The following is a 25,869-nucleotide window of genomic DNA, read 5'->3' as shown; positions in this document are numbered from 1 at the left end:
CCCACCCACCTTCATGAGAGGGTGGGGCGTCCACCCTCTCATGAAGTGGCCTATCTGAATGAAGCTATAATTGTTCGTCTCATGGGGCAGGTGAAACTATTTTCAAATGTGACATATCCCCTTTAAATCCTTGCATTGTGAAATGCCAATTCACCTGAATGCACAGAATCTTCAAGCTTTTTTTTGTGCAGCCAAACACACAGTATCTTCAAGATGACAACTTGTGAGTGGCCCAGACAGTAGCTCCCAGGTTGCTGCATGGAATGGTGGCTGAGGTTGCAGGGAACACTGAGATAAAGTACAGACAGTTCTGGATTCCCTGTCTACCCCAACAACAGATTCAAGGTGAGGGGGTGTATGTTTAAGGGAGATGTGCGGGGGAAGTTTCTCACGCAGAGAGTGGTGGGTGCCTGGAACATGCTGCCTGAGGAAGTGGTGGAAGCAGGTACATTAGGAACATTTAAGAGGCATCTGGATGGGTGCATGATTAGGGAGGGAATAGAGGAATACAGACCAAGTGCATGAGACACAAAAACCCAGTCTGCAGGTGCAGCAGGTGATCAAGAAGGCGAATGGAATGCTGGCCTTTATAGCGAGGGGGATTGAATATAAAAGCAGGGAGGTCTTGCTGCAACTGTACAGGGTACTGGTGAGGCCGCAGCTGGAGTACTGTGTGCAGTTCTGGTTGTCGCACTTGCGGAAGGATATATTGGCCTTGGAGGGAGTGCAGAGGAGGTTGACTAGGCTGATACCGGAGATGAGAGGGTTGGACTATGAAGAGAGACTAAATAGACCGGGTCTGTACTTGTTGGAGTTTAGAAGGATGAGGGGGGATCTTATAGAGACATATAAGATAATGAAAGGGATGGATAGGGTGGAGGTAGAGAGATTCTTCCCACTTAGAAAGGATAGCAGGAACTTCTTCACTCAACGGGTGGTGAATCTCTGGAATTCTCTGCCCGTTGAAGTGGTGGAGGCTACCTCGCTGAATATATTTAAGTCACGGGTAGATAGGTTTTTGACAGGCAGGGGAATTAAGGGTTATGGGGAGAAAGTGGGAAAGTGGAACTGATCCACTTCAGATCAGCCGTGATCTTATTGAATGGCGGGGCAGGCTCAAAGGGCTAGATGGCCTACTCCTGCTCCTATTTCTTATGTTCTAATGAGTAAGTGCTCAAGGTTTTTTTATATAGTTTGGTTAGGGCATGATGATCGGCACAGGTTTAGAGGGCCATAGGGCCTGTTCCTGTGCTGCTGTGCTGCACTTTTCTTTGTTCTTTGCACTTTGAGATCCGCCACAGGAAGCTATCAACCAATCAGCAGCCAGCAGTTCTCCAGAACATGGGGACAGAGGAATGGGCGGGGAGGACAACTTGCAGGTATAAAACCTTGTGGGGTACCCTGTTAATGAAGGATCCTTCCTCTCCCTGCATCCAGCAGCCATGCAGGGAAACCGGCTGAGCTGGGCATTTGTCATGGTCTTTGCCCACTGCCAGTGAAATCCCAGTGGCTAATGCATGAGGTCCGTAAGTGGGAATTAATTGCCCAATTGAAGGCTCAATCAGCCTACTGGTGAGCAGGCTACCTGATATTGTAGCATTGAGGACAGGAGCAGGCAGGTAAGCTGTAGCTAGTCCCTAAACCCATCAGTAGGAAAGGACAAAATCAAGCCCACTGTGTGTCACCTTTACCTGGAGATGCCAGCATTGGACTGGAGTAAGCACAGTAAGAAGTCTCACAACACCAGGTTAAAGTCCAACAGGTTTATTTGGCAGCACAAACTTTCAGAGTGTTGCTCCTTCTGAAGGAGTGACACCCCTAAAGCTCGTGTCACCTTTACAGCCAGAGAGAGATCCACATCGGTTTTCTTGCCAAAAATGACTCTCTACCAAATTGTGGTAAGATTCCTTCTCCCCCCACCAATCGCTAAGCTAAGCTAAGCTAAGCATGACTTCCTGATTCATTCCCTGTTCCACATTGTTGTCTTCTGCCTTGTCCTTAACTGTGTCCTTTACGCAGGTTTCCTAAACAAAAAACTGCACACTAAACAATTTTATATCAACCATTCCGAGGCAGACACAGATCGACTGACTTGATAATTCTATTTAACTGGGGCGTCAGTTGAACTGAATCCATTAAAAATTGAATATAATATTGTAAAATAAAATTACTTCCAATAAAATCTATTAGAAGTATATATCAGAAGCAAAATTCAACTTCAGCAAAGAAAATGTTCTAGGTCAACCGCTGATTGTTCAGCCCGCATGATTTTTGTTTCCATTAAAGCCAATGGAAAGGACATTCATGTGAGTTGTATTATATGTGGCCAATAGACTAATGCCCTTTTTTGCATGTACCCAAGATTGTATTGATCCCCACTGCCTTTAGAATTTATAAAGCAATAACCTGATTTATTAAGGAATGCATTTATTAGAGAAAATGAATGTCCATTCAGAAGATTTGATTCTATCATTATCCAAAATAAAGACTTTTAATCAAAAGCCTATAAAATGTAGAGAAAGATTATTCATAGTGCGCCCAACTCGAGGAACAAATGTTGCTGGAAGTATAAAATGTACCACTGAATTTTAAAGCGGAGTACCACGAGAAATGTTATGCAAATTTCCACTGTCATCTCAATGAATATTCCAGACACTATACAAAAGATTTATGAATATTATTATGTGGAGCGCTGAGCTCCCAAGTGCAGAACACTTCGCATCCCGATGGGACTTGAACTGAAGTTCCACATCAAGTGGCTCCTGTAAACTTTTCAGCTAACTTCACAAGATCATCATATATTTATGGATGAGGAAGATTATATGATCCATGCTAATTCAATCGCACTCTGCTTTCCTCCCATTACTGCAAGCAATTGTTTTTTAATTGGATATTGAGTTTTCATCTGCACTACTCCATCAGAAATCCACTATTGATCATTTTTGGTGTGAACCTGAATAAGAATTATTATTACGCAAAAAATAAAAGCTACTTCAGCCGCAGTGCGCAGCAAGAGCTCTTTTCAGAGAAGAAAGCTTCATCTGACAATTAATTCCAATTCTGATGCAACACGGCCAATTCAGGAATTCCAAATGACAATCATATAATGCTGCGGTTGTGTTAACATTGATAATGTAAAAGAACTTGCACTTATAAAGCACTTGTCATGGCCATAGGACTAGCTAACGTGCTTCACAGCCAGCTAAGTACTTTTGAGGTGAAGTCAATACTGTAATGAATTTGCACACAAGGTGTCAAAAACAGTATGGATGTAAACAAACTATAAAACACTTCAGTGATGTTGGATGAAAAATGAGTGTTGGAATAGTGTCATAGGGACAATTCACATCCTGAAGTCACTGGGTTGAAAGGTCTCAGAGGTCCAAAATGTACAAAATAATGAATGCTGTAGTCACGTGCAGAGTAACAAGAACGTCAGAACAAATAAAATCTATGTTCAAACTTCCCAACATTCTGTTTGCCTTACATTAGCCAAATTTACAAAGTTGAGAAAGCGGTTGAATAGACTTACAGGAACCATGCCTTTATACAGGCGCAGAGTACAAAAGCTAGGAGCTTAGACTAAACTTTGTAAAACATAGGTTAGGCCTCAGGTGATTGTGGTCAGTTCTGGTGACCATAGTATAGGAAGGGTGTTAACCTCAGTGTGGCTGCAGAAGATAATTATAGAATGGTACCAGGGAAAAGGGGCTCTAATATGGGAAGAGAGCAATGCAACTGGGATTTCTGTCCTTACAGAGAGAAGGCTAAAGAGGGGATTCGACAGACATTTAAAATCATGAAGGGTTTTGATAACGTAAATAAGGGGAAACTGTTTCCTCTGGCATGAGGGCCAGTAACCAGAGGACATTGATTTAGTATGATTGACAAAGGAACCAGAGGTGACATGAGAAAAACATTTCTTTTTACACAAGTTGTTATTATCTGGGATGCGCTACCTGAAAGGTTAGAGGAAGCAGATTCAACAATAACTTTAAACTAAAATTGGATAATTTGAAGGGAAATATTTGCAGCATTATAGGGAAAGAGAGAAAAATGTGAATACTTTGATAGCTCTTTCAATGAGCAGATAGAAATAAGGGTCAAATGGGCTTCTTCTCTACTGCATCATTCTTTGATTGTAAGTAACCATTATTTCACAACATATATACTTGGGAAATATTCATTCTCACCTATCTACCAGAAACACTGGAGACAGGTATCATTTCTGAACAACCTGCAAATTCCACTTGAAGTACTGGGAGTGACTATCAATGGGGGATGGATGGCTTAATTAATCATTATTTTACCCTTGAGTGCAGGCTTCCCTGTTTTATCAATCTCAAAGCCAACTATTAGGTAAACACAGAAAACCTTCAAAAAGAATTTGATTTATTGTTGAAAAATCAATTACTTTCTTCTGTTTCTTTGAAGTAAAGAATTATTGTTTTATTTTAAACTGTTTCAATCCCTAAAAAACAGATAACTGCAGAAAGCTTACAGTGCAGAAAGAGGTCATTCAACCCATCGTGTCTGCCCCAATCACCTCTCTGAGCGTGCTACCCAAATAGCACTCAGCCTCACAGATGCACTTGTGAGTCCAACCTCTGCTCAAGTTCCAAAACCCAGAGCTCAATGTTCTGCAGCTGGGAACAATTCCTGCACATGTGGCCATCCAGGACAGTAGGAGCATTCATGATTTCCCACATAATACAGGACACAGATTCCTCATGACTAAGCTGCCCCACCATGGCTTCAATCTGCTTCCCTTCTGTTAACTTTATTTTACTTTGGTTTACGTATGCAACTTTCTTTTATCTGGCATCGACCTAGCTTTATTTCCATGTTGCTTGCGTTTCTTTCTGAAAAGTAGCCCCTTCTTTTGCAAAGAATGCTTTTTTCTAATTCTCAGCAACCTGATGACCAACCCTTTACAGCAGTTTCTCACCAACCAATGAACTTATGTTTCTCTTGTGATGTTAGGTGCACTGCCTGTCACAGGGTCAGCCTCTAACACTCTCATTATATGTATTTCTTTGAAACTTAAACATCTCCGATGAATTTGCAAATAACTAAAATGTATAAATGTAATAGGAATATGCTTTAGAATCCAGAACAACAAGCAAACTATAATATATTTAGCATGCATATCAAATCATACAACAACTTACAACAGTGGCACAGTGGCACAACGATTAGCACTGCTGCCTCAGATTGCCAGGGACCCAGGTTTGATTCCCAGCTTGGGTCCCTGTCTGTGTGGAGTTTGCACGTTCTCCCCATGTCTGCATGGGTTTCCTACGGGTGCTCTGGCTTCCTCCCACAGTCCAAAGATGTGTGCGGGTTAGGTTGGTTGGCCATACGAAATTGTCCCTTAGCGTCAGGGGGACTAGCTAGGGTAAATGCACGGGGTTATGGGGATAGGGTCTGGGTGGGATTGTGGTCGGTGTAAACTCAATGGGCTGAATGGCCTCCTTCTGCACTGGAGAATTCTATGATTCTATAACAGCAGTATGAATAGGAAGTTAGGAATCAGTAGAGAAATAAAGGCTACTGTCCATTGATTTATCATTCTAGCTTTGTGTGATGATGACTAATCATAGCAATCAATCTCCAATAGATTCAGAAATGACACAAGAAGTACCCAAGTGATGCACATTACACAACATAAACTACTCAAATAATGGAAATAAAGCCCATTCTACCTGATTACAGAAATTATTTTAACCTTTGAATTGTATACTCTGCAGATTTATAATGACCATCTATATTGTTGGGCAACATCTATCACACTCCGTGAAAAGATTTATAGCTCACACCATTCAATTATTATTAGTTTTAAAGTTGAAGCAAAGGACAAGGCAAGCACACAAGTCTTTTTCATTTTCTGAACAATGGGAAGGAATTATGTTTTTGTAAAAGTCCATGTAATGCAATTTTTAAAATCCAAACAAAAACGATAATCCAACTTGTAATAAGCTTGGTGGATTGGTTTAGCAAGGATATGAAAAGAGTCTACAGAAGACAATTAAGTCTAAAAGGAGCATAAAACAATCAGTAGGAAAGCACATTGTCAAGAGGATCTGTAAACACACATAGATTGGAGAAGTGAGTTGGCAAAAGTTTGGCAGATGGACAACAATATGGGAAAATGCAAGGTTGTGTACTTTGGCAGAAAGCATAGTAAAGCAAAATATTTAAATGAAGAGAAGCTGTAGAATGCTGTGGTACAGAGGGATCTGTGTGTCCTTGCATATAATCACAAATGGTTAGCATGCAGGGACAGTAAGTGATTAGGAAGACAAATGGAAGGTTAGCCTTTATTGCAACAATGCGGAATATTGGCGAGAAAGGGCAGAGTACTGGATCTAGATTTGGTCTCCTTACTTAAGGACAATGCAATTCAGAGAAGGTTCACTAGGCTGATTCCTGGGATGAAAGGGTTGTCTTATAAGAAAAATTTGAGTAGGTTGGACCGATATTAATTTGAGTTCAGAAAATTGAGAGGTGATCTTATTGAAACGTATAAGGTACAGGGAAGGTTTGACAGGGTAGATGTTGAAAAGATCTTTCCTATCATGGCAGAATCTAAAACTAGGCAGCATGGCTTAAAAATTGAGGGCAAGATTCTCCAGCTATTCACACAAACACGACTGTACGGTCCCACTGCAGAGAATCAAGGGGTTGAGTAGCCCACTCCTGCTCTTATTTCTTAAGATCTTGGGATTAACAGTTGACCAGAAACTGAACTGGACTAGCCACATAAACACATTGGCTACAAGAGCAGGTCAGAGGCTTGAAATCCTGCAGCGAGTAACTCACCTCCTGATACCCCAAAGCCTGTCCATCATCTACAAGGCACAAGTCAGGAATGTGATGGAACACACTCCAATTGTCTGGGTGACAACACTCAAGAAGCTTGACACCTTTCAGGACAAAGCAGCCCGCTTGATTGGCACTCCATCCACAAACATTTACACCCTCCACTACCAATGCACAGTAGCAGCAGTGTCTACCATCTACAAGATGCACTGCAGGAAATCATTAAGCCTTCTTAGGCAGCACATTCCAAACCCATGACCACTACTATCTAGGACAACAAAAGCAACAGATACATGGGAACATCAGTATTTGGAAGTTCCTTTCCAAGCCACTCACCAGCCTGTCTTGGAAATATATCGCCGTTCCTTCACTTTGCTGGGTCAAGATCTGAGAACTCTCTATCTAAAAGCACTTTGGTGCCCTACACCACATTCACTGCAGCAGTTCAAGAAGGTAGCTCACCACAGCTTTCTCAAGGGCAATTAGGGATGGGCAATAAATCCTGGCCTAGCTACACCCACATCCTTTACATTAATAATTTCTTAAAAGTTATGACCTGGTAGAATGAATGGCCCAGATTTTGCACTGAGGGATGGGGTGAAACTGGGAGAGCTTGCTGTCTTTGTCATCTGAAGCTGACAACTTCTATGCTAGGATTTCACATGAAGTGCCCCTCACCATGCCTTCAAACACAATCCCAACCCCAGACCATCCAGAAGGTTGGATTGATGGAGTCAATAAAACACGCCCCAGCGAGTGGGGTGAGGGGCGGGGTGTTGTGGGGGCTTCATTCGCAAGGGCATGGGAGGCAGTCGCAGTGGCAGTCTGAGCTATGGAGAAGACCCACTATGGGCAACAGGGTGCACAATTGGAAGGGCTACCCCAACTCAAACCCTTGGGAGACCACCAGGTTTGAATGTGTGTCCACCCTCAGTGGCAAAGTGCCCCCCACTGGTAAAATGCCAACTGCATACGGAACAACCTGTTAAGACTATCCACCCTTTCACTGAAAAATACCAGCAGAGGTGGAAAGATGATGGGATTGGCATCCTCAATTGGATGCATACCCTCCTGACCAGCCCTCACCACCTCCCAGCCCACTCCTGGGGAAGATCCAAGATTCCAGCCTTGCAGCAGGCAATTGTGGGATGAGGAAATTCAAAAGTTGCGTCACTGATTCAATATTTCTCCATAAATAAGCACTGTTGAAGTCTCTGCAAACTGTAATCAATCCAACATGACTGAGCTGATAAGAACCTGTCCGTTAGTGCTTTTAATATCACTGCAAATTCCCTGAAAAAGGTTACACCTTGTTGAATTAGGTGTTGTCTTCCAAACCAATTTGGATCCAGATGTACAAACAGAAAATGCTGTGCAATTCAAAACCCTGACAGACACTCTAAAAGTAATCCACAATGTAGAGGCCAAAGATCAAGATGATGCGTAACCCTGGTTCTTGGAGAAAATCAGAAAATGCGGTTCTTCAATTCAGAATGCAGTTATTTAACAAATTTTAAATTATGTTTAGGTGGCAACACGTTAATCGTGACAGTTAAAGAACCATGACTCCAAGGCCATTAAATCTGAACGGTAAACACTCCGCTGTATGGAACAGGGTGGATTTGACTCCCATCAATGGCATGACACTTCAACCACTGAGGAATGGGGACAAACAGATCTTTGAACTGATGTATAACGTTCGCAATTAGCCTCTCTCTCTATGTGGGCAGAGATGCCCACATAACCCTCAATCTCCCCCAGCCAGTGGAAGATGTCAAGACCTTACAGTCATTAGCCACCATAGCAACACGTCCCTGAATCCTCAACACTAGAGAGTATTCAGCTTCCAATTTCATCTGTGATCTTTCTTTTCTGTTTGCAGTGCAGGTTTGCCAATCATCATTCCAGGTTCTGGCAACTTCCCAGTGGTCAGAGCAACCTATTGCACACAAGATTACCTTTGCAGCCCTGGTGAAATTGGATCAAAGACACATCAACAGATAGCACAGTTGGTTGACATACCAACAACTGTGCAACACACAGCAACTTCCAGCCAATGTCCCAAAACCACAAAGGATGATGGGACCGGGTAGAAATTACACACCATCAACAACAAACAACAGAGGTGAGCACACTGCTCAGTCTTCTTCCCATGGAGTCACTGTTCCTCAGCTGCAGTGAACTTCCAGATGGACTAAATGGGGAAGAAGGAATAGCACTGCCAAGTAGACAAGTACAATTTTCATCCACCCTACAAGAAACTTGCAGGGTCAAGAGTAACCACTGCCGTGCATCACCAAACCAGCCAGAACACCCCTGCCCCCCTCCCCACAGACCCGACCCCACCCTGCTGGCAGTCCCAACCCCCAGCAGCTCCAATACCCTGCATAAGTATATAAGAACATAAGAAATAGGAGCAGGACTAGGCCATCTAGCCCTTCGAGCCTGTCCCGCCATTCAATAAGATCATGGCTGATCTGAAGTGGATCAGTTCCACTTACCTGCCTGCTCCCCATAACCCTTAATTCCCTTATCAATCAGAAATCTATCTACCCGTGACTGAAACATATTCAACGAGGTAGCCTCCACCACTTCAATGGGCAGAGAATTCCGGAGATTCACCACCCTCTGAGAGAAGAAGTCCCTCCTCAACTCTGTTCTAAACTGCTCCTCCATCCCCTTATTTTGAGGCTGTGCCCTCTAGTTCTGGTTTCCTTTCTAAGTGGAAAGAATCTCTCTAACTCTACCTTATCTAGCCCCTTCATTATCTTATATGTCTCTATAAGATCCACCCCCAACTTGGATGGCTAGCCCCGATCCCGTCCTTCCTCCTTCTGTCACCAATCGCAATGCAGACTACCAACGGGGCCCCTGATGTGGGCATCACCAGTTTGCCCTTTACACAATGCCAGGGAGCCAGGTTGGCATTGCCCAGTTGGCACTGCCCAGGGGCACCCCTCCAAATCCCTGACTTCCTTGGGGGGGGGCGGGGGGGGGGGGGGGGGGTGCAGGGTGGCTCCATGGCCTCTCTTCACTCTAGCAGGGTCAGGCCACCTTTTCCCCGTTAGTTTTAAACCGCACTGGAGTGAACCACTCCCAGCAGGAGCCGGGGGGAGAGATGTTAGTGGGCCCAGAACCCAGGCCTGCTGCTGATATGCAAATGCCAATTTTAACACTGAAATCAGCTCCGTGCCGATTTGCTCCATGTTGAAAAACTTTTCCATGGAGTTGCGCAGAGGGCCAGCGATAAGTCCACAAAGTGGCCTCTGCTGATAAATCCCAACCTGCTGCGCTGCTCTGAGACATTGTTGGGATGACTGAATAGGGCTTCATTCACAATGTCTCAATTTTAAATTGGCACTCAGTTAAGTTAACCAATTATTCTTCAACACTTAGACTAGCTAAAGCTAAGATTAAGACAATGTGTATAATTAGCTAAACCAATGGGCTAGCTGTTATTTCATTATTAACCAGTTAAGGGCCAATTGGCCAATAGTCTGGTTAAAATGGGCTTACAAAATCTTTTAGGTACAAAGTAAAGGTCTTGCGATGCCATGTCTGTTAACATGTTACCCACGTTTTTGGAATGATCACTTCACGTCTCGGCCTGATCAACTGAGGAGGGCGGTGAGAAACCTGTTTAATTGTTAAAGCTAAGTTTTCTCCTCTTAATGCTAATTACTGCTAATTTGACTCAATACCTTTTTTGTTGTTTGTATTCCAATTCAATCAAATCAAGTTCAATTCAGAGTCTCAACAAGTTGAGACATTCCCAATCCAAGCTGACAAGACAGAGCTCTCAACTCCTGTCTTGGGTTTGATCTACATGATCCAAGTTGATTGGAGTGGGCAAAGCTCCTCCTCCAAAGCTTGATCTCATTTACATCTTAGCCAAAAGGCCGAGATGCCGCTTTTAAAAATTGCTTCAAATGAAGCTGAAATGTAACCTAATGACTTCAACCAAGCACAGCTTGTCAATACTACACTTGATCTAAGCTAAAAGGCCTTTTATCTTTTTGATTTGTTACCTTTGTACTGGTTAAAACACTGTCTGAAATCATCATTTAAAGAGTTCAAGTTAATTCCTGTAGAATGTGATTTGATTTACAACTGGGGGCTTCTTTAGCCCCCAGAAATCTCCTTCGAGGGCAGAATCAAAATGTGAAAATAACACTTTCCCACCATCTCTTTCCAATTTGATCTCACGAGTAACTGTAATTTAAGGAATTAAATATTTATGTCCAAAATTAAATTTGAAGACAGAAATCAAAGCCAGGATAATTTCCAAATGCAAAATCAGAATCAACTCCAGCATCACCATTTAGCTTCTGTTACTAAAATGAATGATGCAGACGATTAAAAGCAAATGAGAAATAAATAAAATAAATATTGGTAAAACTCAGCAGGTCTGGCAGCATCTGCAGAGAGAGAAACAGGATTTTGAGTCCAATATGACTGTTCTTCAGACAATTAAAAACTTGATTTAATAGCACACAATTAACAGATTATAAATTTGCTTTCTTCAGCAATGCGTTAGTCATCAATTTCCAATGTTTCACTGAATCACACAATCCGACAGTGCAGAATGTAAGGAATGGGTTAACAGACCTTCCAATTAAGTCCAAATTTGATGTCAATTATTCAGTAGAAGTCATTGATATATAAAAAGGGTTATAGGTGACACTATTGTTGGATCAAAGAAATAAAGGTATTTTATGAAGAAACTTGAATCTCCTTTACGCCCCATCAACTGAGAGGCTTAAACAGAGAAGAGGTCCTTCAGCCCATCAAGTCTGGACTAACGCATGAAAAGCCCTGACCTGCCCACCTAATCCCATTTGCCAGCACGTTATGGCATGCCAAGTACTCATCCAGGTCCTTTTTTTACTGTAATAACTGGGAGCCGCTCATCTGTAAATTAAAAGTGCTGGATAAATACCTGGAAAAATCTTTGCTGCATTTTATTATTATTTGTGTAAATATCAAATTTGACAGAAACTTAAAAGACCGTGTATAAAAAGTCTAATTTTAAATTCCGTGTTAAATTGATCTGACTCCTCACCTGCTCAAATTGAATCTCTTGGCAATTACAGTCACTATTCCAAATCACACCTACACAAAGTATGATAGAAATAAGTTGCACTTTGATCAATATTTTTGAGTAATTATGTGCATATGTCTAATCCCCCACTCCTAGAATGACAATTATGTCACTCTACTTGGTTTTATTCAGAAGACTAATTAAATCGTGGATATGAAACTAATTGTTTTATTTGACAGAAGAATTTAACTGTTTACACTAGATGTAAATGATAATTGCAATAACAAATCTCTCTTCCATTCAATTTAGCAGTCAATTATTTTAAGAGGCTTCCCAACCATGCTGGGTTGTTGTGTGGGAGAATGAATGGATCAATTTAGTTGACAGTATATTTTGCTCAGAATGCAGTGTCCTCTACACTGGGAAGACAAAATGCAGATTGAGCCAACATTCTATCTTTGGTCTCCTGCAATGTTCCAGTGAAGCTCAACACAGCTCAAGAAACAGTAATTCATCTTCCAATTAGGCACTTTAAAGCCTTCTGGATTCAGTATTGAATTTGACAATTCCGGACCATAACCTCTGCCCTCATTTTGTTTCCTTTCACTTTATAAATACAGGAATTGGACAGTTGAACATTGGACTATGGTGAATTCAATGGCAGGCAAAGTCTTAAAACTTACCTGGGCCACTTCTGGTAAATTGATTCCTCCTACAAAGCTTCAGACAGTGACCATGTTGAAGTAAAAACCATATTGGAGCATCGATAAACATCAGCTGACCATGATCCTTGAAACTTCAGTAGCCCCCTTTCAGAGGGAACCTGATCTAGGGTCTGAATCGTGTCATAAATCTTACGGTAGTCAGGACTGTGGAAGCATGAAGGCGGTATTTATATATTTGGGATTTAACCGCTCCCCTACGGTCCAATATCCAACTGTCCAATGAACGCAAACAACTCCTCATCAGAGATTCCAGAGGACTCTTTATTTGAGGATTTCCCATTTAGAAAGCCTAAAGTAGCCTGGGGACAAACTCTGTTTTGGATAATAAATCTTTCATTTTGAAAAAAGAAATGTCAGCCAAATGCTAACCAAACTAATCCTGGAGGATGGTACATCAAATTTTCTTTACAGGCAGTTGTCAGGGAGATTATAAAAATACATTGTATATGGTAGATTTTAGCTGACTAAAATCTTTTGGCATTATGACTTGTGCTCTAGGATGCCCACAATCAAAATAATTTGAACTAAGAAAAACTAATTTATTGTAGAGAATTTCAAATGTATTTATCCACAGGTCTTGTATAACCTACAAAGCAGCATGTAAAGGAGGAAATAACTTTCAGATATACAGCATTTTAATGTTCTGTCAAAAATGCTTTACAGCAATAGACTACTTCTGAAGTACGGTTACAATTATGTAGGCAACCAGGTCAATGTGTGCACAGCAAGATCGCACTAACAGCAAATTAGTGAATCATCAAATAGTTTAGTGTTGGTACTGGTTAAGAGAGAAATGTTGATTAGAAGATTCCCTGGATCTTCCTCAAATACTGCCAGAGCATGTTTTATGTCCTCCTGAACCAACAGATGTTTCCCCAGTTTAATGTCTCATCTGGAAGAAAGCATATAAAATACACTGCCTCAGCACTGTAGTGAAATAATTTTCTACATTAAGGGCCAGATTTCAAAGTTAGGAAGAACTCTGCAGAACTTTAAAACAGCAGACAGGTCCAGGATGAGAAGTCCCAACCCATTCCCAGCTGTTGCCACTTTTGGATTTACATGAATCACACAGGAGAGAACACCAAACTCAGCAGGGCCATTTCAGCTCAGTGCTTACTAAGTTCAAGCTGACCCCATTTGGCTGCTGTAAGAGCCTTAACCCACTTTGTGGGAGCCATGAATTTATAAAGCAGGTGTTAATGCTCATGAAGCATGGATAAGTCTGTTTAGATTTCAGAATCTAACTTAATCTATAAATTGTAAAAAAAAGGCTGCAGCTGTTAGTGATTGTTTAGATAAAAACATCTCCTAGACTTCTGACATTGACAGGCCAACTGGAGTAGCATCTGTTTAAGCAGCTTCGATAAAATTCTTTGTTAAATGCTTGGCAAAAGCTACAATTACCTCATAAACATGTTCTGAGTTCACAGCTTGACTGACAGCTTAAAGAAGTTATTAAAGGATTAGGGATACAAAGGGGATTATTTAATTTAACTATTTGTGGAGATTTAAAAGCATTGGTGCTTTTGTGAATGGAACATTTTTCACGAACAAGCTTGTATAGTGACATTTGTGTTATGAGTTTTAGAAGCTTATTTTATTAAATCTCCACATGGCTCCTAAGTGATCTGCCCAAAGTGGATAAGGGATGAATAGCCATGGCAAGTGGAGTATGAAACAAAATGGTGTTGGAACACGAGTTGGCACTGAGATGGCACAGGGCTATGAGAAGGCATGGGGTAAGGAGGGGGTGCGAGGTAGAATTTAGTTGCCATGGAGAATATGAGGGGACATGGGGACTGTGTGGGGAATGGTGATAGTTTGTGAGAGATTAGGGTTAGAAAGCCTAAAATCTTTAAAGAAAAATAGAACAAAGTCCTAGAGTACCAAGCTTGACCTTCTAACTAGTCCGCCTCAGTTGCTAACATGCAATCCTAAGTGCTCAACTCACGATGGGACTTAAGACCCATCTTTCAGACACAAAAACTGAGTAATACCAGTTGAGCCAGACTGTCATAGGTATTCTCCATTTTGAAAAAATGGTTACATTTTTGTATAAATCAATAAAATAAAGCCATTTGACAAAAAGAAGTAGAGAAACAATTCTAAACAATAAATAAATAGAATGTGGTAATACATAGCTGAACAATACAGTGCAATCCCACAGAGGTTACACATGTTTTGTAATGAAATTGGGTGCATGCCATATTATTTTTGCTACTTTCAAATAGGACAGGTGTGCACTAAGATGGGTAAAAAGGAAAAAAGGAAACAATTTTGGCATAAAGAGGATAAAGAGGAGAAAGTGCCAGAGGAGTAGCAGGACAGGCAGGATGTGAACCTCACAGTAGAACAGGATTTTCACTTTTCAACATGACAGCATTCACATCTGGCAAATAATCTTCTGCTATTTTAGCTACCTTTACATAATCCCTCCACTACATATTATTCAGTGCCTTTTATTTCTGCTTTTCTCAAACACCATGTTCATTTTTCACTGCCTTGTCACTACACTGTCCCCACAGTTGGCCATTTGTGCAAGTATTCATGGACCCACAGACTAAATGAATGCCTTCTGAACAAGGGAGAAAACTGGGAGTTGGAACGAAAAAAAATCAGCAGGTTGATATTAAATTTCATGAAAAACTACTGCCGAGAAAATTGAAGTCTCCATTGGAGAATAACTTACCTATTGATGTTTCCTGTGGTTCACTGCCATTCGATGAAATCTGCAGAAATAGATTTTTTTGTATAAATATTGAGAGCAATACAAGAGCACATATATTATACAGGAATTCTAAACAGCACATTCTTTCCCATTTAAATTAGTGTTGCGTGCAGTGAAAAGGTCAACAATATTATAGGTGCGAGGAATTGTTATCTTTCCCCAAAATTGCTTCTCTGATTTATACTGTATGAAAAATTATACAGAATTCCCAACAATGACTTCAGCTGCAGAGACTTAAAGTAGCAATCTGCACACCACAACTTTTCACATCATCTTTCCACCTTCTCTAAGGAAGACTGACAATATTAGTGACAAATTTGAAGGCTGTTTATGTGTTGTGTCCCGTTGGCTGAGATGCTAATAATGCAGCGTATGCCATTTATTGTTAATTGTTAAGAGACACTACATGGCCTTCCCGTTTGCTGGATTAGATTCAAATATGATTAATATTTAATTTTATAAATACAAAACAAATTTAAACATCCTTAAATCTATTCTGCACTTTAAACAATTGGGACATTATTAAATCAAAAACAGAAAATGCTTGAAAATCACAGCAGGTCTGACAACATCGGTGGAGAGAGAATAGAGCCAAAGCTTTGAGTCTGGATGACCCTTCATCAGAGCTAAAGATAAAGTAAATAGTTCCAGAGCATGAACGCTCTCCTCCACCTTCACTCCATTTCCATTTGTTTCATTTTATTTTATTTATTTTTATCTTATTAATCCATTATTTTACATTCCAGTCTATATTTTAAATTTTAATTTTTTCCATCATTCCATTTTAAATCTAGCTTTCCATCTTGTTCCCCCATCCTCCCGCCGCCCACCTCACTAGGGCCATCTGCTACATTCCTCAGGTCACACTTTCATATCATAGAATCCCCTACAGTGCAGAAGGGAGCCATTCGGCCCACTGAATTTGCATTGACCACAATCCCACCCAGCCTCTATCCTCGTACATACATATCCCATGTACTTACCCTGCTAGTCCCCCTTTTACACTGTGCGCCTTTGATCTATTGTTTGCGCATTGTGATCTCTTAATGGACACTATTTACACCATTCTGGTCTTTATCATACTATTTACATTCTCTTTGTCCTTTTGTCTATGACGTCTTCAACTCCACAATGCCACCCTTTTCACTCTTACAGTATAAATCCCATCCTATTTTCTTTGTCTTTAGCTCTGACGAAGGGTCATCCAGATTCGAAATGTTGGCTCTATTCTCTCTCCTGTCAGATCTGCTGAGATTTTCCAGCATTTTCTGTTTTTGTTTCAGATTGCGGCATCTGCAGTATTTTGCTTTTATGCGAGCATTATTAAATATTTGGCCTGTTATTTTTGCAAGTACGGACACAGCTTTTATAATATCTGTCATTCATTACAGAATTTCAAACAAATAGAAAGATTGTCAAACTATCAAGTGCGACACAGTAGACCTAATAGCAGAATGTAAAAAAGTTCCAGAAGTAATTTTTTTTTTAATTTAACTGACTGTAGGTAAATGTCAAAGTAAACCAAAAATGGTCTCAGCAAATGTCATAAAAAATGCTCATCCACAGTTTTGATTGTACCGAAGGCAGAATTACAAATCAAGAACTAATCAAATCACATATCAGCAAGCAAGATTCTGGCTTTTCAAATGGATGTATGGCTCCAGAACCGGCGGGGGGGGGTTGTTCTCCCATAGCGACCCACAAATTTTCTGGCCAGAGGGCACATGGACACAGCTTGTGTCCCCTGGCACAGGCCAGGGGGCAAAGTGCCCATATCCAGGGGGCAGCTTGGCACTGCCCATCAGACAGTGCCAAGGGGGTGGGGTCTATTATGGGAGGTGGTCGGTTCCACTGCCACTCTGCATGGGGATCGGTCTGGGCTGATTGCAGACCAGTGATTGGGGCAGGCTGCGGGTAGGTTGGCGATCTGCTGGGGGGAGACCTGCCAGGAGATTCTGTCTCCTGGAGAGATCAGCGGGGCGGGGGAGGGGGGTATGCAAGGGTGAAAGGCTGGGTGGGGGTGGGCTGGACATCAGGGCACTCCAGAACGCGAAGGGGATCGAGGCTGGCCTAGGAATTGTCGTGGGGACCACAATTGGGCCATGGGGGTGGTTGGAGGGGCAGACCCCCCTCCGCCAGGGTTTTTAACGATATTCACAATTCTGCATTGCACAGAGTGTGGAGATTCAGGTCTGAAGTTGCACTGAGAAAACAGTCGTGATTTAGACCAGTTTTCCCACCAATTCAGCACTTCTGGGAGAATCACCCCCTAGATATTCTTTTCGAATCAACTAACCGACTGCCGTAGATTAATGATCACTTCTGCCCCAGAACAGAAAAATGGCAAAAATTTCAGCATTCACCATATGACATTTAGCAGAACTGGTATTTTACTCATAATCTTTCTGAATATCAACCAACTTAGTATAAAAATTATTTAGTAAAAAAATGGCTACTGGCAAGTAGCCTATCAAGACAGAATTTTCAGACAGCTACAACAACATTATGCAAACATACACAGAAGGCATTTTTTCTTGAGATACAGTTGCTTTCACAACTACTCAGAACATAATGCTCCAAGGATAGATTTCATGAAAGGTCTTTCCTCTTTTCAACAACAAAACAAGAATAAGGCTCAAATTGCTCCAGATAGCAACTCTGCAATTCTAATTGAAGGTATTAGAAATGGTTGAAATTTTAGTGCTTTCAGAGGTGACGATAAACAAAAGAAATTGACCACTCTTTTCCAGCACAAAAGATGAAAGTTTACAATTAGGAAGAATGAAAGTTACACCAACTTAAGGAAGCAACATTCACTATTATTTAGTTCAGGGTAAATTTATTATTGATTATAATTATTGCCATGTTTTAACTACATCGAGTCTTTATTACTATTGTACAAATAGAAATCTATATGGACATGAAATGAGGTTTTACCTGTGATGATGTGTCATGTTCCTTTGCAGCTCCTGAAGCAATGTTAAAACCCAATACTAGAGCAACAGAAACAGTTATTAGGGTAGAAAATGTAGTCTCTGTGCTTACAAAACTAAATATAGCGCATGATTAGATTTACTCGCAAAATGGTGCTATACACGGTCCATCAATCCAAAAACATTAACCATTTCTTAGAAGCACTAGACTGAAGGTAAGACAAAATTCAGTTCAAGAAAAGCAATTTAATATCTGATTAATTAAAGCAATTTAATAAGATTTAATATCTGTAATCAAGTGATCTTTTTGGATTGAAATCCACAGTCTTTATATTTTATGCTCTTTAGATTCTTTATATTTTATTTCAATACAAAAGCCTAGGGTTATGCAACTCCATTTAGATAAGTTTTCAAATAGTCCACTTGCACTAGTAGACAGCTGTGAAATCAACCAACTGTACAGAAAATGTTCTTAGCGTGAAACATATTATTAAGCATTCCATCTGCCCCTGCCCATTTCATTAAAGCATGGAAGAAAAGGCACAAAATATGTGATTGCTTCACTACCTGCTGTGCAGATAGAAATTTTCACTGAATTCTGTAACAATAACATTTCTCTCCTGGGAAACTCCATTGCAGTTCTAGGTGACTTCATTCCAGGACATCCTAGTACTGCTTTGGTATGGCAGTTAATATATGTCTTGCTTACAAGAAGAACTAACAGACTGCTATAATGATATAACTAACAAGTTGGAGCAATCCATATGTGCATTATTATTAGTTATTAAATATTAAATATAAAGTCATGTGTTAGGATAATTATTACATAGTACACATAAATTTGCACTAAATGATTAGCAAACTCTTACAGAAATAGATCTCCAAAACTAGCCAGCCTAATACTCAAATAAGAGGCCAAAATTCCTTCAGACACGTTTTTTAAAGATTCCACATATTCTAAATAAGACTGTTCTCAAAAAAAAGTCTTAAAACTGTACTGAAGTTACATGGTTAACTATGTCCTTTTTTTAATTTTAGTTCCAACACATCCCTCAAATCATGCCTATTTAATTCTGGCACTTAATAATCCTGATTCAACTCTTAGCTATGTTGTCTTCAACTGTGATTGCTAATTAATCCATGTTTAGATTTGTCCTGAAAATGTGTTCCAGGGCACAGACATATTATGGAGGTGGAAGTGGGTGATTTGTCTCCACTCTTGCCTCAGCTTATCTGCTATCAAAACCCTCACACATGCTTTTGTTAACTCCAGGCTCAGCTATTCCAAACTAAAATACTGCAGACGCTGGAAATTCAAAGTAAAACAGAAAGTGCTGGGAATGCTCAATATGTCTGGTAGCATCTATGGAGAGAGAAACACAGTCCGGAGATTTCCAGATCCTGCATGAATGTTTGAATGGCTCGCTGCATCCATCGCGATGGAGCTAGAAATTTTCAGGCAAAATTACCACTTTGGAGTTAAATATAACTTGTTCAGAGCTCCAGTTCTGAAGATGAGTCATATTCAACTTCAACCTTAAACTTGTTTTTCTCCAACAGATGCCATCAGACCCACTGAGTTTTTCCAGCATTTTCTGTTTTTATTTCATTGCTCTCTTGGCAGGCCTCTCCCGTTCCATCCTCCATTAAATTAAGCTCATCCAAAACTCCACTTCCCATATTCTAATTCATACCAAATTCTGCTCATCCATTGCCTCTGCGTTCACCGACCTATATTGGCTCTTGGTCCACCAATGATTTTAAACTCTCATCTTCACGTCTGAACCCATACATGGTCTTACTATCTCCATAACCTCCTCCTGTCTGGCAATCCACAAGTTAATTGCATTCCTCCAATCTGGTCTCTTATGCATTCCTTATTTCCTTTGCCACACCACTGTGTTCAATCTTCTTGGTCGTAAACTTTGGAATTCTGTTCCAATTCCTCTCCACCTATCTTTTCCCCTTTGAAAGGGTCCTTAAGAAGTATCTCTGTTACCAAGCTTTTGGTCATCTATCTCAAAGTCTCCTTCTTTGGCTTAGCACCAATTTTTGTTAGATGACACTCCTGTGAAGTCCTTGAGATGTTTAACTACATGAAGGTTAATATATGAATGTAAGTTATTGTCAAATCCTGATCATCTTTCAATAGAAAGTCTGCAGCCTAGCTGTTGATTTAGTTTCTCTCTATCTTGCAGCCAGCTCTGACTGATTGAAACAATGCCTAATTTCAGTGTCTTGTTTAATTCTACAGTAAGAAGTCTAGCAACACCAGGTTAAAGTCCAACAGGTTTATTTGGAATCACAAGCTTTCAGAACACTCTTCCTTCATCAGTGAGTGATGAAGGAGTAGCACTCTGAAACTTATGATTCCAAATAGACCTGTTGGACTTTAACCTGGTGTTGTCAGATTACTTACTGTGCCCACCCCAGTCTAAAGCCGGCATCTCCACATCATGTCTACCATCGACACCACAAACCATTTGTTTAATTTTAAGCAGTGCTTCAAACCACACACGATATCCATCACCATACATCAAATATTTCCTAAGTACGTGTTCAACTCCAACCATAACTCATTTTCAGCTAAAGATGCATTTCTAATCTTCAGGCTTTGCACCTTCAATATATTTCATCTACCTCTCAAATTCCGCCTACATAAGGCCCAGTGATATACTTGTAGGGCAAATCAGTTGGCAAAATTCACTGTGAATCCATGGTTTCTTGGGTTTCTGATTTCCCCTTAGTTCCACACCATCCCATGCAATTTCACCCTCTACTCATAACACCTGTCCCTTCTCTACTCTCCGATTTTTTGTTTACTTCTATTGTGTCTTGAATTTTGCACAGTGGAACTTCTCAGTTTTTATTTCATCATAGTTAGCACTGCTGCTTCACAGCACCAGGGATCCGGGTTCAATTCCTGGCTCGGGTCACTGTCTGTGTGGAGTTTGCACATTCTCCCTGTGTTTGTGTGGGTTTCCTCCAGGTGCTCCAGTTTCCTCCCACACCCCAAAGACGTGCAGTTTGGGTAGATTGGCCATGCTAAATTGCCCCTTAGTGTCAGGGAGAATAGCTAGGTTAAATGCATTGGGTTATGTGGTTAGGATCAGGGTGGGTTTATGGGCAGTTGGAGATTTGATGGGCTGAATGACCTCCTTCTGCACTGTAGGGTTCTATGATTCTATATGATAGGATGTGATCACACAAGAAATAGCACAGAGATTTACCAGGGTTTTGCCAGAAATTGAGGATTCTAGCTGGGGCAGATTATATAGGCTGGTGTCATTTTCTCTGAAACAGAGAAAGCTGAGGGAAGATTTTGAGCAGCACTTTCCAGCCCCACCATGGCAGAGGGACATGCCGGGCAGATGCTGCGGGCCAGCTAAAAATCCACTGACTTTCAGAGGGACCAGGCATGGCTTTAAAATCCCAGCCTTAACTGAAGTCCACAAAATTATGAGGAGTCTAGCTCGAGTAGATAGGAAAGACCTATCGTCCTTAGGAAAGTGATTAATAACCTGAAGGCAAAAATTTAAAGTAATTGGCAGAAGAATTAGAAGCAGGTTGTGAGTTGGGGCAGGGGGGTGCAGTGGAAGTGCTGAAACCATGATGGACCAAGAGCTGTAAAATGGAATTAGGTTGGCTAAATCTTTTTCAGCAGACATGATGGGTCAAATGGCTTCCTTCTGAGCTTATGCATTGATTTATTATTGTCACATGTATTACTATACAGTGAAAAGTATTGTTTCTTGCACACTATACAGACAAAGCATACCATAAAGGAAAGGAAAGGTGAGATTGTAGAATGTAGTGTTAGGGTGTAGAGAAAGCTTAACTTAATATGAGATAGGTCCATTCAAAAGTCTGATGGCAGCAGGGAAGAAACTGTTCTTCAGTCAGTTGGTATGTGTCCTCAAACTTTTGTATTGTTTTCCTGATGGAAGGAGGTGGAAGAGAGTATGTCCGGGATGTGTGAGGTCCTTGATTATGCCGGTTGCTTTTCTGAGGCAGTGGGAATTATAGACAGAGTCAATGGATGGGAGGCTGGTTTGCATGATGGACTGGGCTTTGTTCATGACCCTTTGTAGTTGTTTGCAGTCTTGGACAGAGGAGGAGCTATATTAAGCTGTGAAACAACTATAAAAAATGCTTTCAATAGTGAGTCTATAAAATTTGGTGAATCTCATTGCAGACATGCCAGATTTCCTTAGTCTCCTGAGAAAGTAGAAATGTTAGTGGACTTTCTTAACCATAGCACCAGCATGGAGGGACCAGGATAGGTTGTTAGTATCTGGACACCTAGAAATCTGAAGCTCTCGACCATTTCCACTTCATCCCTATTGATGTAAACAGGGGCACATTCTCCATTACACTTCCTGAATTTGATGACTATCTCCTTCATTTTGATGACATTAAGGGAGAGATTATTGTCATTGCAACAGTTCATCAGATTCTCTATCTCTTTTCTGTACTTTGTTTCATCATTGTTTGAGATCCGACCCACAACGGTAGTGTCATCAGCAAACTTGAAAATCGAATTGGAAGGGAATTTGGCCACACAGTCATCGATGTATAAGGGGTATAGTAAGGGGCTGAGGACATAGTCTTCTGGGGCACCAGTGTTGAGGATGATTGTGGAGATGTTGTTGCCTATCCTTACTGATTGCAGTCTGTGGGTTAGGAAGTCCAGGATCCAGTCAGAGGGAGGTGCCAAGTCTCAGGCCACAGAGTTTGGAAATAAATTTTGTAGGAATAATGGTGTTGAAGCTGAACTATAGTCAATAAATAGGAGTCTGATATAGGTCTATATTTTATGTCTCATATTCACGTTTTGGGATATGAAGGGGCAACTTTGATGTGGTCAATTCACCTAACCTGCACATCTTGGAATACTAACCAGTAATTTACCATAGCTAATCCAACTAACACGCACATCTTTGGACTGTGAAAGAAAACCGGAGCACCTGGAGGAAACCCATGCAGACATGGATGGAGAGAATGTGCAAACTCCATGCAGTCTCCCAAGGCTGGAATTAAACCCAGGTCTCTGGAGCTGTGAGGCACCGATGCTAATCGCTGTGCCACGTGCCGTCCATATCCTACTTGAGTGGAAAATTACTAGTCAAGACAGCGCTCGCTACAATTGCTGAGCAACTGAATTGTATTAAATTAAATCACTAAAGCAACTATTGTGTATATATATTGATCTTGAAACTCTTACAAGTGTGGGAAGGTTGTAATTGAGTGACTGTCTATTGTACTGACGAGAATCTAAATTTTTATCCAGTATCATTACTAACAGCAAATGCATTTTTCCAAATGCTTGTTTAAGGTATAAATAATTTGCAAATTGGAAAGATAAATATACCAGGTGACTCTGATTAGACTGTAGAGAAAAGAGAATTTCAGCTCCAAGAAAAAAAACTGAAAGATAGCAGTTCAAGTTTAAATAAAACTAGTGGCACAGTGCTTAGCACTGCTACCTCACCGCACCAGGGACCTGGGTTCGATTCCCGCCTTGGATCACTGTCTGTGCAGAGTCTGCACGTTCTCTCTATGTCTGCATGGGTTCCCTCCAGGTGCTCCAGTTTCTTCCCACAGTCTGAAAGACGTGCTGGTTAGGTGCATTGACTCAAACAGGCACCGGGGTGTGGCGACTAGGGGAATTTTACAGCAATTTCATTGTGGTGTTAATGTAAATCTTACTTGTGACAAATAAATAAACTTTAAAAACTTCAATCAATGTATTCATTGTATAACTAATTTGGTTCATGAATAGAGGGTCCTTGAATTTTTTATAACACTGGACAGGGATTTGAAACAAAAAGACAGATTCAGACAAGGTTTTTTTCGGGCTGTAGTTACGGTGTATTACCATTGTAAATCTGGTAGAGGCAGAGTGAGATTCACATGTGGCTAAAAAAGTCTCGGTTACATTCGATGCTATTGTTGGAAATGAGGAGTTTGCCACAAGTGCAGATCTCCCGAGAATCTTATTAAATGCTGGAGCAGTTTAGCCAGAAAATAGATATTTTTAAAAAGTAATTACTTCAGCCATTTGTATTTCGAGGAATAACAAATTATCTCAGATAATCAGTGCATTCTATATAATTACTGAGTTTAAAATGCAATTGCTGTAAAAAAAAGTCACAGCTAAAAGACCAGAATAAGTTTAAGTACCCAGATGGTGTCACTGATACAATTGCTAAAGCTTGAAATCCAATTTTTTACAAGAGTGCATTTTTAATCGGCTTAACAAAAATGTTCGGAGCACTTCTCCTTTAACTGAACAACACAAAAGTTGGTGGCAGAAGCCCGCATGGTGGAAGTGTTTGTAATGCAGGGTATTGGAGCAACATTACACTGTGTACAGTCAGCACCCACTAAACACAGTCGCTCCAGCTCTAAGCGGCTATTTGCACCGCCTTGGCTCAGGCCTGTCTTGGGAATGGGTGATAAATGCACAAGCCTTCCCCCGTGCCACCCCTGCAAACTCCAGGTCTGCTCCTGGTTTCGGGCCCCGGCAGCTCCCGGCACATCGCGGCGCGGACAAAACGGGCTGGATGTTAACACTGCCGACCCGCTTAAAACTGCAGCTCCTTCCCTGACTCCCTGAAACAACTACACAGCCATGCATTCCCCAGCCTCATCCGCTCTTACAGAGCCGCCAAGGGGCTCTCCACTCTCCGCGCTTTGGTTTCAGCAGCAGGGAAGGGCACTCACTTACAGAGGAGAGGGATGAGCTGAGCCCGCACGGCCAGCGGCAGACAGCTGTCAGTCACCATCTCACCGGGAAGCAGCAGCAGCCAGCGAACGGAGCGGAGCTTCTGCAGGATTTCAGTAACCCGCCACAAACAGGTCACAGCAAAGCCAGGGATAGGAGCGCCCTCCACAGTCCGGACCATCAAGCTTGCCTTTTTACAGTAATATATATATATATTTCTATATTAACTGTTAAATAAAACATATAAAGATCATTTCAGAGTCATTTTGCTTCCCCCAAAAAAGGTTCAGGATGTGGAGATGCCAGCGTTGGACTGGAGTGGGCACAGTAAGAAGTCTCATAACACCAGGTTAAAGTCCAACCGTTTATTTGGGAGCAAAAAAGGATGCGCCAGAAGAAAAGGAACCAGTCTGAAAATTATTCTCCTGAATTGTATACATTTTAACGAACTTTTTTTTTTACATTTACTAGTGTCACAAGTAGGCTTACATTAACACTGCAATGAAGTTACTGTGAAAATCCCCACACTCCGTCGCCAGTTCGTGTATACTGAGGGAGAATTTAGCAGGGCCAATTCACCTAACCAACACATTTTTCAGACTGTGGGAGGAAACCCACACAGAAAAGGAGGAGAAGGTGCAGACTCTGCATAGACAGTGATCCAAGCCAGGATTCTAACCGGGGTCAATGGAGCTGTGAGACAGCAGCATTAACTACTGTGCTGCCCTTTGAACCACTTGGGGGAAGCTCTGAGGGTAGCAGGGATGCAGAATGTACTTGGGTGACTTCAGTGTCCATCACCAAGAGTGGCTCAGAAGCATCACCTCAAACCCAGCCGGCTAGGTCATTCTGGACATGATTGCCAGGCTCGACAGTGAGGGAGCCAACAA

The 25,869-nt window shown here is 41.3% G+C and overlaps 1 protein-coding gene across 1 annotated transcript in view; it reads right to left on the bottom strand.

Annotated features, from left to right (window-relative positions):
• The window catches only part of b3glcta (beta 3-glucosyltransferase a), a 144,973-nt gene extending 119,878 nt beyond the window's left edge, over positions 1-25,095 (bottom strand). Inside the window, exons 1-3 of the mRNA XM_080197936.1 lie at positions 24,983-25,095; positions 18,257-18,312; positions 15,281-15,320 (exon numbers count right to left, since the gene is read on the bottom strand). Coding sequence (XP_080054062.1) covers positions 15,281-15,320; positions 18,257-18,312; positions 24,983-25,040 — 154 coding nt within the window. The 5' untranslated portion in view covers positions 25,041-25,095. The remainder of the gene's footprint in view (positions 1-15,280; positions 15,321-18,256; positions 18,313-24,982) is intronic.
• Positions 25,096-25,869: the final 774 nt, after the last annotated feature.

Source organism: Carcharhinus amblyrhynchos, chromosome 10 (genome assembly GCF_965287045.1).
Source record: "Carcharhinus amblyrhynchos chromosome 10, sCarAmb.v2.hapA, whole genome shotgun sequence".
Taxonomy (NCBI): domain Eukaryota; kingdom Metazoa; phylum Chordata; class Chondrichthyes; order Carcharhiniformes; family Carcharhinidae; genus Carcharhinus; species Carcharhinus amblyrhynchos.
This window is presented reverse-complemented; position numbering and strand designations above follow the sequence as displayed.